General features: G+C 45.4%; 1 protein-coding gene across 1 annotated transcript in view; it reads right to left on the bottom strand.

The window, feature by feature from the left end:
* Positions 1-14,187, bottom strand: part of SVEP1 (sushi, von Willebrand factor type A, EGF and pentraxin domain containing 1) — a 481,292-nt gene that overhangs the window by 211,854 nt on the left and 255,251 nt on the right. The window contains exons 17-18 of the mRNA XM_077475265.1: positions 13,524-13,685; positions 452-613 (exon numbers count right to left, since the gene is read on the bottom strand). Coding sequence (XP_077331391.1) covers positions 452-613; positions 13,524-13,685 — 324 coding nt within the window. The remainder of the gene's footprint in view (positions 1-451; positions 614-13,523; positions 13,686-14,187) is intronic.

The following is a 14,187-nucleotide window of genomic DNA, read 5'->3' as shown; positions in this document are numbered from 1 at the left end:
ATGGTTACATTGGTCCAAATGTGATGTCACTGCCCTGCCCACTTCTTTCAATCAGAGGCCACTTTCCATGCATTTAGAAAACTGTTAAGCATTCTCAGAATGGCATCTGTGCCAAGCGGCCATCCTCCTTAGTTTAAAATGCAGCAGGGCAGCCACTCGGCGTGGGAACCGGAAGGAGATCAGTGCAGAAAAGTGCAAATCACTGGAGTAGCGATACCACAATGATTTCCAACTTCCAGGGAAAATGACTAGATAAGGTATAATTGGTTCAAGCAGGATCAATGTAACTATGTAAAAAATATCCAAAGCTGGATTTTTTTAATGAAAGCTACAGATATAAAAAAGGCTAGCACCAACATTTAGGATAACAGAATTACATAAACCATTTACTGTATATGTATTTGTAGTACCAAAAAGGTTATTATGCCTTATTAATTATTTCTCATCGTACCTCCACATTCCGAGACATCCACAGATCCCCTTTTAACTGTTGACATTCCTTTTGGACAGGCGAGACAGAACTTAGATCCCATCACTGGCTGGTATGTGCCATGTGGACAAGACTCACAGGTCTCTAGACCATTTGATGAGTAAGTGCCTGGCTTGCATTGAGCTAAAATAAATCAAAGATTAAATATAAGAAAACGTATGTGTTTACATTTTACAAGTGTAATTTATATCTGCTTTATCTGGTCATGGCGATGTTACTCCTTTTTATTTTATTGACTGCGTTCAAATAAAAAAAGCTGTGGTGAGCCAGACTAACTGGAATTAAAAAGATAATTCTAAAAAGACCATTACAACACCATATTCTGGCACCTTATATGCATGTGTAACTGATTTTTTTTTACACTTTACATTGGCTTAAATACAGCAATATCACACCAATCTGATTGATTTCAACTTGAAAAAAAATGTTTTTTTGGAACAACTGGCTGTGACGCTAAATTTTTATCAAGGCCTGAATTGACTAGTAAAAGTAACAGCAACAATAGATCTAAAAGGTATAGGAAAGCTTCCTCTTAAAAATTACAGCCAAATAAAGCTAAAGTTCCAAACTTCATACACAGTTTAATAGAGTAATTTGTAAGCTTTGTTTGTAGCACCACACTGCATTGTCCTAATAGTTTAGTTTACATAAAATATTCATAACCACATCCCCACATTCACTAACCCCTTCCCATCCTTGTATTTCCAACTATTTCCCAACTATTGAAAATATAGAATTTTCATTTGCAATATTTTTTATTAAAGAGATTGCAGAATGTACATAGTAACAATAACGCTCAATGTGTATGTGGTAAAATAAAAAAATAAAAAAGGGCGAAGACCATAAATATTGAAAGAATAATTAAAATCAAAGGCTAATGCCCCATACACACGGTCGGAAATTCCGACGGAAAAAATCTGATCGGATTATGTTGTCAGAAAATCCGATCATGTGTGGGCTCGGAAATTTCTGACAGAAAAAGTTTGAGAGCCTGATTTAAAATTTTCCGACAACAAAATCTGATCTGACTTTTTCCGATCGTGTGTAGAGAATTCCGACGCACAAAGTGCCACGCATGCTCAGAAAAAAATTGGAGATGAAAGCTATTGGCTACTGGCCTCTATGTAGTCCAATTGTATGTTACGAACGTCACCCCATTCCGAACTATCGGATTTTCCGACAACTTTGTGCGACCGTGTGTATACAAGACTAGTTTCGGTCAATATCCGTCAGAAAAAATCTGACGGATTTTGTGGTCGGAATGTCCGACCGCGTGTATGGAGCACAACAGAATAATGTTTTCTTATAAAGAAACAGTTATGCCGCGTACACACGATCAGACTATCTGGCGGACTTAGTCTGGCGGACAACCCGCCGGACTTTGCAGCAGAGGTCCGCCCACACACGACCTGTCTTTTGAAATGAATGGACTTGCCCACACACAGAGTAAAGTCCATTAATTTTGAACGTGGCTCCAGAACGGGACTAGCGCAGGAAGTGAATGTCGTCGCCTTCATCGGTAAGATTGACACCTCGCGAGCCCCGTCGCCTGGTATGGATTTGAAGGGGAACCCCTATGCCAAAAAAATTCCATAGCAGATCCTTATCCCAGCATCCTCCGGGACTGTGACATCATAAGGGGCGGGGTCACCATGTGACACTCACGATGACCCTGCCCCTTATCCCTATATAAGTCGCCGCACAACATGTCCCTGCCATTAAGGCTGGAGAGAGTGTCGTGTCAACATCGGAAGGAAGAAGAAAAGAAGAATGCGGCAGTGACAGCGACAAGACCGGGCCAACACTAGTTAAAGAGCTGGAAGAAGAAAGCGGAGGCCCGGCAAGAAGAACCGAAAAGCGGGACAAGACCCCCAAAGTCGGAAGAAAACCCCCGAAGTCGGAAGAAGACCCCCGGACGGCGGCGACAAAGGAGAAAGCCGGGCTCCTCCGCTAGTAAAAGAGCTAGCAAAAGAGCAGAAGATAGCAGAGGAGCCTGGCGAGAAGACCCCATGAAGACAGAAGAAGACCCCCGGAGCTGTCTAATAAAGTACTATAAAAACCTGTGTTGTGTTTTTTTATGTATACTTTTTTCCCCAGGTGAATGGGTAAGGGTACATCGTACCCCATACTCATTCCCATAGGGTAGGGGGCCGGACTCTGGGGGCCCCCTTATTAAAGGGGGCTCCCGGATTCTGATAAGCCCCCGTCCGCAGACCCAGACAACCAATGGCCAGGGTGGTTGGGAAGAGGCCCTTGTCCTCATCAACATGGCGACAAGGTGTTTTGGGATGGGGGGGCCGCAGGGCCCCCCTTCCCCAAAGCACCCTCCCATGTTGAGGGCACGTGGCCTGGTACGGCTCGGGGGGGGGGGGGCGCTCGCTCATCCCCGCCCCCTTTCCTGACCAGCAGGGCTGTATGCTCAGATAAGGGTCTGCTATGGACTCTCACCGATGGAGGCAGCAACATTCACTTCCTGCGCTAGTCCCGTCTACCTGGAGACACGTTCAAAATAAATGGACTTTACTCCATGTGTGGGCAAGTCCACTCATTTCAAAAGTCTGGCGGGCTAGCACACAGATGGGTGGTTTGTCCGCTGCACTGCCGAGACCGACGGACAATTCTGAGTCAAGACTTCTTTCAAAGTTTGGGAAGAAAAGGTCCGCCGGAGCCCACACACGGGTGGATTGTCCGCTGGACCAAGTCCGTCAGATAGTCCGGTCGTGTGTACACGGCATTAGTCTTAAATGGGGAAAGGATAGGGGCCCAAGCCCATCTTTACATGTATTATGGACAAACAAGCAAAATATAGACTTTTTAGAAATTGGCAAACATCAGGAGAGTACACAGGTATTTGAATAAGCAGCAAATAAGATATAGTGTATTATCTGGGAGCCAAATGCCACAAATATTATACAGTCACTTGACAACATGTAAGCAGTTTAGTTAGGCCACAGTATAAGAGGGATAAACAAGGCACATTTTATCTTGAAATACACATTAGAATCTATTATCCGAAAGACAATAGCCACATATATTTTTGAGTGCTGGAGAACCGGAGCAGGCGCAACAGAGGATTTACATTGCAGTAAGCATTACAAATTTTGCAGCTGTGGTTGAGCTGCGGAAACACTATTAAGCACCTTTTCAATGCTGGGGCACCTGGACAGGCCACAAACTCTAAACGCGCAACACAGGATTTAAAGCTGCATTTGAGCTGAAAAAACATTATGTGGCATATTTAAAGTGCCAGACCACTGAAACAGGATGCAAACTCCGAGGCTGAATGCAAGATTTACCCTCCAGCAAAACAAAAACATTTTGATGCTGCAAGCAAACTGTATAAACATTAAGTGGCAACCAGAATATTTTGCAAATGCTGGCAGGAGCTGAAAATAGCGGTAGGTGGTATTGATGTTACTTAATCAGCAGAAGGGGTTCTGTAGTTACTGGTAATCCAATATTGGTTCATTGTAATAAAAGTGAAAGGAAAAACAGGAAGCAGCTAACAAAACCTCTTGCTGAACTTCCGGTTCCGGCGCCGCATGGAGTAGCTGTGCCTCTCACAGCTCCCGCAAACCGCCCTCCACATCGGCCTGAAAATCGGCGTTTTCCGCCCCAAAAAGCCCCACCAGCCTTCTCCACGTCCCCGGCCACGGGATGGACCGGTTCGTCGAAAAAACCGGGCCGCGATCGTACGCGGCCGCCGCCGCGCGGCCGGCCCAGCCGCAAATCGAGGCCCCGGCTTCGGCCTACACGGATCCGGCCTGTGCGGCCCAGCCTGAGGAGACGTCGCCTGCTATGGAGGTAGGGGAACGGCCTGCTCATCCATCCAGTATGAGTGACTCTTTACTACCACAGATCCAGGCCCCCCCTCCTCCATCTAGCCCTGAAACATCTTCCTTCATCCAGCAGCCACACTTACCTCCACTGCCACGAGACCATCACACAGAACTCCTGGCACAGGCTGTGGCTGCTCTCCTCTCTCCTATGATAGCTGCATCAGTGGAGAAAGCTGTCAGCTCAGGTATGCAGAAAGTCCAAGCCCAGCTGGGGGAACATGCATCCAGATTGAATGAAGCAGAGCATCGCATATCCACCATTGAGGACGAGCTTTACCAGACGCAATCCCTGGAACATGCACAGGACAGAACGAACAAATTTATTCTGGAAAAACTCGATGACCTCGAGAACAGGTCCAGGAGAAACAACCTGCGTTTCGTAGGTTTTCCTGAATCGCTCCATCAATCTGCCCTAATGGAATTATGCGCTCGTCGCATCCCTGAAGCTCTGGGTCTGGGAGGCCCGTGTATCGTGGAGCGCGCTCACCGCATGGGGGCTTTCAATTCGGAACGCAAGTTACCGCGCCCGATCATAGCCAAATATCTCAACTACTCGGACAAAGCCGCCATACTGCAACAATACCGGCAAGCAAGATCCCTACAGATAGAAGGAGTCCGCATCCTGATCTTCGCCGACTATTCGGTAGATGTTTCTAAACGACGCAAAGCTTTCCAGCATGTTTGTGCAGAACTTCACCAACGGCAATTCAAATTCACATTGGCATTCCCGGCTACCCTACGGATCAAAACACCCTCCGGTGAACAACTATCCTTTCAAGACCCGGAGGAAGCATCTGCCTACTTGAAATCGTCGCGCTCAGGATCCCTCCTCAGCCCCACACCTAAGGCCCCACCACTCAACCGGGCCCTGGATCAGAGGAGCCCGCGCAAGGACTCTCCCAAGCGCTTCAGGGCCTCGGGCCCAACTCATCATGGCCTCACTACACGCTGAGGGGCACGCACTGGCCCCGCTGTTTCCACACGCAAGTGTTTCTTTCTTTATGGCTCTGTTTGGCCTTCCTCCGTACCTGGTCAAGGTGTTCTGAACTTTGGACTCTCCCTCCTGGACAGTCCACACCTCACAGGTAATATCTGTTACTACTTGTTCGGACTTGTTGTTCTGTCTGCATACATCTTGAACTGACTCTTTGCTGACGAACTTTTTTGTTATGTTCCACTTTAGTTGTATTTTCACCCTTCCTCAGTGGTTCATGGCTATAGAGGTATTTTGCTTAACATGGCAACTTATGTACTCTAATTTGTGGTATCTATATCTTCATTTTTGTACACATTCGTACCCTCTTCCCCCTGGGTTCTCTGTGCAGACCTGCGTCCATGTGCTGCTCTCCCGCATGCCCTGCCGTTGCCTTATACTCCATCTCTAAGGGGCGGAAGCCTCTGACATGATGCAGGGCTGGTTATGGGAACTGGTCTTCGCAGTGATCCCCATGCGGAAAAAAGTTGGTTAGCGATTATGTTTATTTCTGCTTATCTTATCTTTGGCTACTGCGACAGTTTTATCCTTCCCCCTCCTCTCCTTTTCCTCTACCCGATAGGTTTTCTATTAGTGCACGCATACTCATCATCCCCCTTCTTAGGGCTTTGATCTCATGCTCCAGTATAGATAACTACTGCTCACTACACTTAACCACACACATCCGAATGATTTCACTACTAGCACACCATATCCCCATCCTAATCCCATCATGCTGCGAATAATTTCGTGGAATGTGAAGGGCCTTCGTTCCCCTGCTAAGAGAATGAAGGTTCTTCGCCATCTCAAACGGCTCAAAACAGATATAGCTTTGCTTCAGGAGACACATCTTTCTTCAACCGATTTTGTTCGGATGAAGAAACTCTGGGTGGGGGCGGTGGCGGGCTCAGAAGCTCTCGGCCGTAAAGCGGGAGTCCTTATCCTTATTCATAAAAATCTCCCTTGTACCATACTGTCAACGGATACGGATACTCAGGGCAGATTGCTCTCTATTCGTATCCGCATTGGGACAAAAGAAATAGTGATATCCAACATATACGCCCCAAACAGTCCTACGAAGCAATTCTTCACCACACTGACAACCTGGCTCCTGCGCTACCCCTCCTTACCTCAAGTCGTGGGGGGAGACTTTAATTCCGTAATACACCCACTAGCTGATAAATCTTCGCAACGACGACTTGACTCGTCCTTGACACCGACCAACACTACATTGTAAGCGGACACAATGGAATCCCTTCGTCTCCTTGACCTATGGCGCATACACCACCCGACTGATAGGGAATTCTCCTTCTACTCCCATCCACACAACTTATTCACTAGAATTGACTACATATTTAGCTCGCATGACCTACTCCCCTTCATCCCGGACGCGGAGATACATGATATTGCTATCTCTGACCATGCTCCTATATCTATATCTCTAGAGACTCCTGATATCCATCCGAATCCCAAAATTTGGCGATTCCCCGCCTTCCTCCAGCACAACGCGGACTTCCACACCTACATCACCAAAGAATGGCGTTTATACGTACAAACTAATGCGGACCATGCGGACAACCCTAATCTGCTATGGGACGCAGGGAAAGCTTTCCTCCGAGGACGCATTATCTCTTATGCATCCTCCTTCAAAAAGAATGCACATCTTAACTACACTACGGCCAGTTCCAGACTCCATCAGGCTCAACGTACACTCTATACCCATGACACACCTGAAAACCGGGAAGCTTGGCGAATAGCCAAACAATCCTTTGAAACTTGGGCCGACACACTAGAATCGATTAAGAGAGCTCACTTTGATGCCACTCTCCACAAATTCGGGAACAAAGCCGGTAAACTGCTAGCCAGACTATGTAAAGGAACCTACCGCCCAACTATCATATCTGCTATCCGGGAGCCCGACGGCTCTATAACAACGTCGCAACAGGGCATAAACTCTGCCATGCTGCGCTACTATACGGCCTTGTATGCGGCCGACCCTATCGACGAGCAAACGGCACACGAATTTATAGGCAAAGTGACTCTGACTCAAATATCCCCCTCACAACTAGACTCCCTGAATGCCCCCATATCTCTCGCGGAAATAACCAACACGATTCGGACTCTAGCCTCTTCCAAAGCCCCTGGCCCAGATGGACTAACGGGCGAATTTTATAAATCCCTCAATTCACTCCTAGCACCCACACTTGAAAGGGTGTACCAACACATGTGGACAGGGGGCCCCTATCTACCCACAGGCAACCAGGCGATAATAAAACTTCTAGAAAAAAAGGGGAAGGAACCTACAGAACCAGGCTCTTATAGGCCCATATCGCTCCTAAATCTCGATGTCAAGATTTTATCCAAAATCATAGCCACAAGGCTAGCTAACATCATCCCTTTTCTGATCCATCCTGCCCAGTCAGGCTTTGTGAAAGGCAGAACGGCGACGATCAACATCAGAAAGGTGATGATGGCACTAGAGCACGCTAGATGCAACCCGGACGGGGACTTTGCCATCATTACTCTTGATGCCGAAAAAGCTTTCGACAATGTTAGTTTTGAATGGCTGTCTCTGGTTCTGAACAAAATGGGTTTCACCGGCCCTTTCTTACATCTAGTAAAATCTATGTATACCTCTCCGGCCGCCAGATTGGTTGCAGCTGGCCTGCTCTCAAATGAATTTCGCCTCCATAAGGGTACGAGACAAGGCTGCCCCTTATCCCCTCTCCTCTTTAATTTGGCCCTGGAACCACTATCTAGGTTTTTGTCCACAGTAGCCCCAATCCATGGCATTCCGATAGGCGAGCTACAACTGAAGACGTCTCTCTTTGCAGATGACGTCCTCATATTCTCCGCAAATCCTTCCGCAGATATGCCCACGATAAAGAACACATTTGATCTATTCCGAAAATGCTCCGGTTTACGCATAAACTATTCCAAGAGCGAGATACTGCCCCTCGGTTCCCTCCCACCTCCGGCCTGGTCTCACAATTCCATCTTCTCGATAGCTAAATCACACATCACTTATCTGGGTATTAAAATAGGGAAGCTTCCCTCCTCACTTTACCATCTGAATTATCCTCCCCTTTTTAACAAGCTCACTCTGGAACTTGAAAACTGGATGGATCTGCCCCTCTCGCTCCTGGGAAGATGTCACCTGATAAAAATGGTCAGTTTCGCACGCCTGCTATACCCTCTTCAAACGATACCTTTACTCATCAGACACAAGGATATTCAAATTTTAAACTCTGCAATATCAAAATTTCTTTGGCGAAACAAAAGACCGCGCATTGCCTTCTCGAAACTTCATCTTCCCAGGACCGAAGGCGGTATTAGTCTTCCGAACGTTAGACTGTATAATTTAGCATGTCTCTTGAGGGTGAGTTTAGACTGGATTACCCAAAAGTCCCAATGTTCAAATTTTCACTTGGAAACGGCAATGGTCCATCCCTATTCCCTTACTGCCCTTCTTCACTGCAAGTGGAAATCTCTAGCAACTCCGCATCAACACAACCTCCTGCTGAGGGACACTGCCATTGCCTGGAGGGAGGTAAGGAAAAGTCTCCGTCTCTCTCCTTTCATCTCTAAATTTCTTCCAATTCAAGGGAACCCAAATTTTACTCCGGGTTTGGAACGACAACCTTACGATGAATGGCGCCAAAAGGGTCTTGCTACATTTTTCTCCATGTGTGATCCAGATTCTGGCAGGGTGCTGCCATTTAGCTCCCTAGCAGCAAAATTTTCTCTTCCGGATGCCTCAAACTTCCATTATCGCCAATGTGTCAGCTTTCTTCAAAAAACCTGCAGGACCGAATCCGTCAGATTCACTACATCGTTCATGGAAACTCTCATCCGGAATGACACCTGCAAAATTTCTGACATATACAAACCACTACTTTTGAAAATTACTCCATCCTTAGCCTCGTCATCAGTGCTGAATTGGGCGAAGGACTTTCCAGAGGAGGACATAGTAGACAAAATCCTGCAAGGCCTCAATTCTGTGTACAATCTGATCCCTAATGAATTATGGAGGGAAACCCAGCTGAAAATCGCCCACCGCGCCCATATTCCTTTTCTTCCCACTCCCAACCATTCTTCGGCCTCTTCCTCTCCGTCACTGTGCCCAATGTGCCAACAACCCAAACCTTCTCTCGTACACCGGTTCTGGACTTGTAACTTTATTGCTACTTTCTGGGATCAAGTTTTGGCCTATATCTTCAGGATTACGCTGTTGAAACTCCCCAAGAATCCGCTCCTCCTCATCTTTGGGCATTGGGACTACACTCTACTTCCCTGGTCAACCGCCCCCAGCCCACCGGGAAAGGACTGGTCCTTGATCTGCCTCCTATTAGCCAGAAGGGCCATACTGGCCAACTGGACCTCCGCATCCACGCCCTCCATTTCACAGGTCGAAAGGGATCTCCTACAACTCCTTTTTCGGGACAAAATTAATGCCAACCTGGACCACCAGAAAGCCTCCAAACGCTTTCATGACAGATGGGACCTTTTTATTTCGATGCACCTCTCTCCACACGACCGTACGCTCCTTGATAAACATTCATTTGTGTACAAAGATCCTCATCAAACGTGAACTCTTCCACTATTGGATGTCTTCCTTCAATGGAGTATTGGACCTAAGCCCACTTTCCCCCCCTCCCCCCTCTTCCTCCCCCCCCCCCCCCCTTCTCCCATCCCCTCTCCTGTTTTTGCCATATTTGGTTAGTTCCATGAGGTTAATTTTAGAGCCTCCGGGCTAGTTAGATCCATCCAGTTACAGTCTCCTCATGTCTGTCTAATCCTATGAGGGAGTGGATTAGCGTCCGCTCTCGTTCAAGTTTTTAAGTCTTTTGTTTTTCCTTTCTTTTCTTTTACACGCCTTCAAGATGATGAAAATCTCGTCTTGTGTTATAGTCTACTTTGTACACTGTACTTATATAAACAAGAAAACACTTGTATCTGCTGATGATGATTTTATGTACTGTTCTAACACTTTTTCAATAAAAATTTATTCAAAAAAAAAAAAACCTCTTGCTGCACTGAAGCTCTTCTTAGATAGCATAGTGGCTGCAGGGCAAGCCAGAAGCTACTGTGTAACCTCTGGTCAGTAGTCCAGCCCAGACACCTCATGGGGGCCTCACTACTGAGAGTTTTCATGCCAGCCTGGGACCCACTGTAGTCAGCAATCATATGGTTCTGGCACTGCCTATATGGGCTGCCTGCAGCTGGGACTTGGCTGCTGTGGAGTAAAATAACCATGAAAAGCAGAGCTGAGGCACCACTGCTGCACTTCCTTTTAGAGATCAGAGAATTGGAGGCATCTTGGTCATTCTGCCACTATCAGGCAACAAAGCAAAGAGGTTCTTATGCAGCACCTTTTCAAAGTGCAGCATTTTGGACTCTGTCATAAACTAGAAGTGACCAGAACTGTGTGACTGCGACAAAGCGAACCAGGCATAAATAGGTGAAAGTAAGTTTATTAAAGTAAATGCATATAAATGTGAACACACCACCAATACAAAACTGCGTGAACAAACCAAACAACCAAACAGTGAAGATAAACAAACACACCAGCATATGTAGCAAAAGGGAGTACCAGAATCGTAGTCAAGCCAGGCCAGGGTCATAAATAAAAGGTCAGCAGATGGGGGGACAAGGAGAAAGGGAACAGGTTGCAGGATAAGGTTCCAGGGATGCAGGAATAGATAGGATCAGGTACAACAGGTTCAGGAGGCAGGAGCAGGATGCACGAATCAAGGTTCAGGATCAGGTATCAGGTAAACAGGCTGCAGGTCAGGGCACAAGGATAATACCAGGGCAAGGTGTGTGTGCACTTACTGGGTATTTATATAATGGCTGCTATCAGTCATGTGACGCCTGACTGCAGAAGGTAATACCTGCTCCACACTGCCAGGATCCCTCTGCTGGTGGACGCCAGTACTGTGGACCAACGATGACCTAATTTCAGCAGGGAAAGCTCTTCTGACAGCTCCAAACTGCCAGGAGACACCTGCTGGTGGATCTCAGTACTGCACGCCAAATGATCGCTATTACCAGCGGAGGGAACCTTTCCTGACAGACTCCCTCTGGGACAGTGCCAGCATATTAGCCATTTTATCGGGTGTCTAATAGGGTGGCTACCCAATAGTGATCCCTTACCTTGATGACACAAATTGAACACTAAAAGACTCTATTTCACAAGACATCCCCTGCAGCATAGGACTCCGAGTCCTTGTGTTGCTTAGTACAACATTGTTCTCAATAATCTCACCTCATTCATATTTAACATTTAGAGTTTGGAAGGTAGGAAAATCCCCTGGAAGACTGCCCAATTTCCTCGTCTTTGCCTTACAGAAATGGAGGAAGTAGGAAAAAAAAAATTCTTGCTGGCCTTCAGACAGCCTTCTTCTTGCTGCTGGGCCTCCAGTGCCCAGTCTATCAGGCCACATAGTGTGTGCTTCAGGAGGAACATAAGATAGAATACCCTCCTTAGCATGGCTCACCATTTTGGTTGCCAGTTTGATATCAAAAATGCTACATGCATCCTAAATGTTAAGCCATTTGCCGATGGGTGATGGGAAAAAAAATCACAGCTCCCCAAAGCCTGGCAACATATCACAACTGCACAGTTATTTATAGACTGAACACTTCTACAAGTGTAACCTCTGAAGTATAGCCAGCGTTGAACTCTTTTGTGTGGGGGTGTCACAGATGAGGTGGTTTGCAGGCAACTGATGTTGAACCTGCCGGTATAGCGCAGTGATGGTGAACCTTGGCACCCCAGATGTTTTGGAACTACACTTCCCATGATGCTCATGCACTCTGCAGTGTAGTTGAGCATCATGGGAAATGTATTTCCAAAACATCTGCAGTTCCAAGGTTCGCCATCACTGACCACCTAAAGTAACTATAAACTCTTTTGGTCTGACAAATAAGTACTAGCCAGAGTTCTTTAAAATAGGACAACCACCATTGAAGAATGCAAAAAGCATCACAGGCAGTGTGGGGTACAGTTAAAGTTGACGCGTTTGGCGCTGTGACTATCGCTTACTCACAATAATCATATGAGGATATTAGTAAGCATTACTTTTACTGCACCTCGCACTGTTTGTGATGTATTTTACATGAAGTATCAATAAAAGTGAAGTTTTGCAGCGAATTTCATATTTCTTTTGATTGTCTACTGTTTGGAAAAGACTGATGGTTAGTTGTAAAATTATTGTTAAAATGTAATTGTCTCCACTATCAACAACCAATTTTCCAGTTACAGTATGCCCATAACTGCATAATGGAATAGGTTATGAGACCTTTCAATGTCCCTCTCTTTAACATGTAAATGCACATAATCACCAGCACATCAAGGATCTTCAAATGTCGTCCAGAGATTTTTATTGCAGGATGATCACATCCCAAGTGAAAGTGCAATGTTTTGGAGCCTCACAGGACCCGTTCGTCAGGCTTTTAATGATTATTACACGGTAGTCACTGCAGCACCCACTACTGATGAGCCTTGTTCCCAGGAACGTGTGCGAGGGGAATATAGACAAGACTCTATGTAACATAGCTTGTAGTTACTGAAATATAGTTGATGTAAGGTTAGGCACAGGTGTCTGTGTCTTAAAAAGAATATTAACTGCTAGGCTTACAGAAGAATCTGAGTATTCACTCTTGAATCATCATAACTTTGCAAGCTTACTTGTAAATCATTGTATGTGCCCCACAATTTCCTTAATTTAGGTACGTTGTCCAGAGAAAACTCTGGAGTGGAGAATCCCCTTGACATTACAGTTTCTACTTTGGCAGCTGCCTGCTTTATACTAATGGCACGTCTTCCATATTAGCTCTATAGTTAAAAGACAATGCCAGACAACTATTTGTGATCCATGTATACAATCCAGTGAACACTACAACAGTGCTAAAAAAAATAAAAAAAATAAAAATAAAAAGGCTCGCTCAGTTTCCCTTAATCTTCTCATCAAGTCTAGACAAAACATAGGGAGCAAACGGTGACTGGAAGAGTAGTTCTTTGATGTCTGTGCTGCTTCCTATTATCAATAATATTCATGGTTCTTCTGATTGGTGGCCATGTGTACCTTTTTTGTACTGGCATTTGTAAAATAGTATTACATTTCAACTTTATTGTCCTGTTATTAATACATTTCACAATATATCAAAATGATAATAGATAGCAGTTAATAACTAGTTTCCATTGTGTTTTACATACCTTTGCATTCAGATATACGCTTTGAGTGGAGGTACTCGGTGTAAGTGCCAACAGGGCAGCTTTTGCAGTCCATTTGGCCCTCTTCATCCTGGTATGAGCCAATCCAGCAACTTTCACACATGTTATGTTCAAGGGAATAAAAGGTACCCTTTGGGCAGTTTACTGTGAAAACAATGAAACAAGGCAATGATACATTCATGAGACAATTCATGATACATAAAGACTGGAACAAATATTACAGAGCTGCAAGTAACCATATCAAACACAAATCTACAAAGTCTTAATTGCCTTTCTTTAGTTAGATCTTTGTAACCAGAATAGGAAATTCACTAAGATTTATTACAGGTGCTCTTAATTTTTAAGTAATGGTTATCTGTCTATTCTAAGTTGCCATCAGAGATATCAAATGAAGAAGGACAGTAATGGTAGGATGACTGTCGCTGATTTATCTTAATCCTGTAATGTGACTCAAGAGTTCAGTATTTCACATAGATGAAGACATTCTAAGGGAAAGGAGCATTGTGTTTCTCACTATTTATCAAGGTATTCTGTTATGTTGCAGCACTTTACAGATTATGGGGGGAAAAGTGCAGTGGTGAAAACATTTAATGTGCCCTAGATATACACCTAGGGCAAAGGTGAGCACAATAAATGGTTGTGCTGA

The sequence above is a fragment of the Lithobates pipiens genome, unplaced genomic scaffold, assembly GCF_037356315.1.
Source record: "Lithobates pipiens isolate NorthernLeopardFrog02 unplaced genomic scaffold, aLitPip1_a1.2 Scaffold_13, whole genome shotgun sequence".
NCBI classification, from domain to species: Eukaryota; Metazoa; Chordata; class Amphibia; order Anura; family Ranidae; genus Lithobates; species Lithobates pipiens.
The sequence above is the reverse complement of the archived record's forward strand: the minus strand, read 5'-3'. Positions and strand labels throughout refer to the sequence as shown.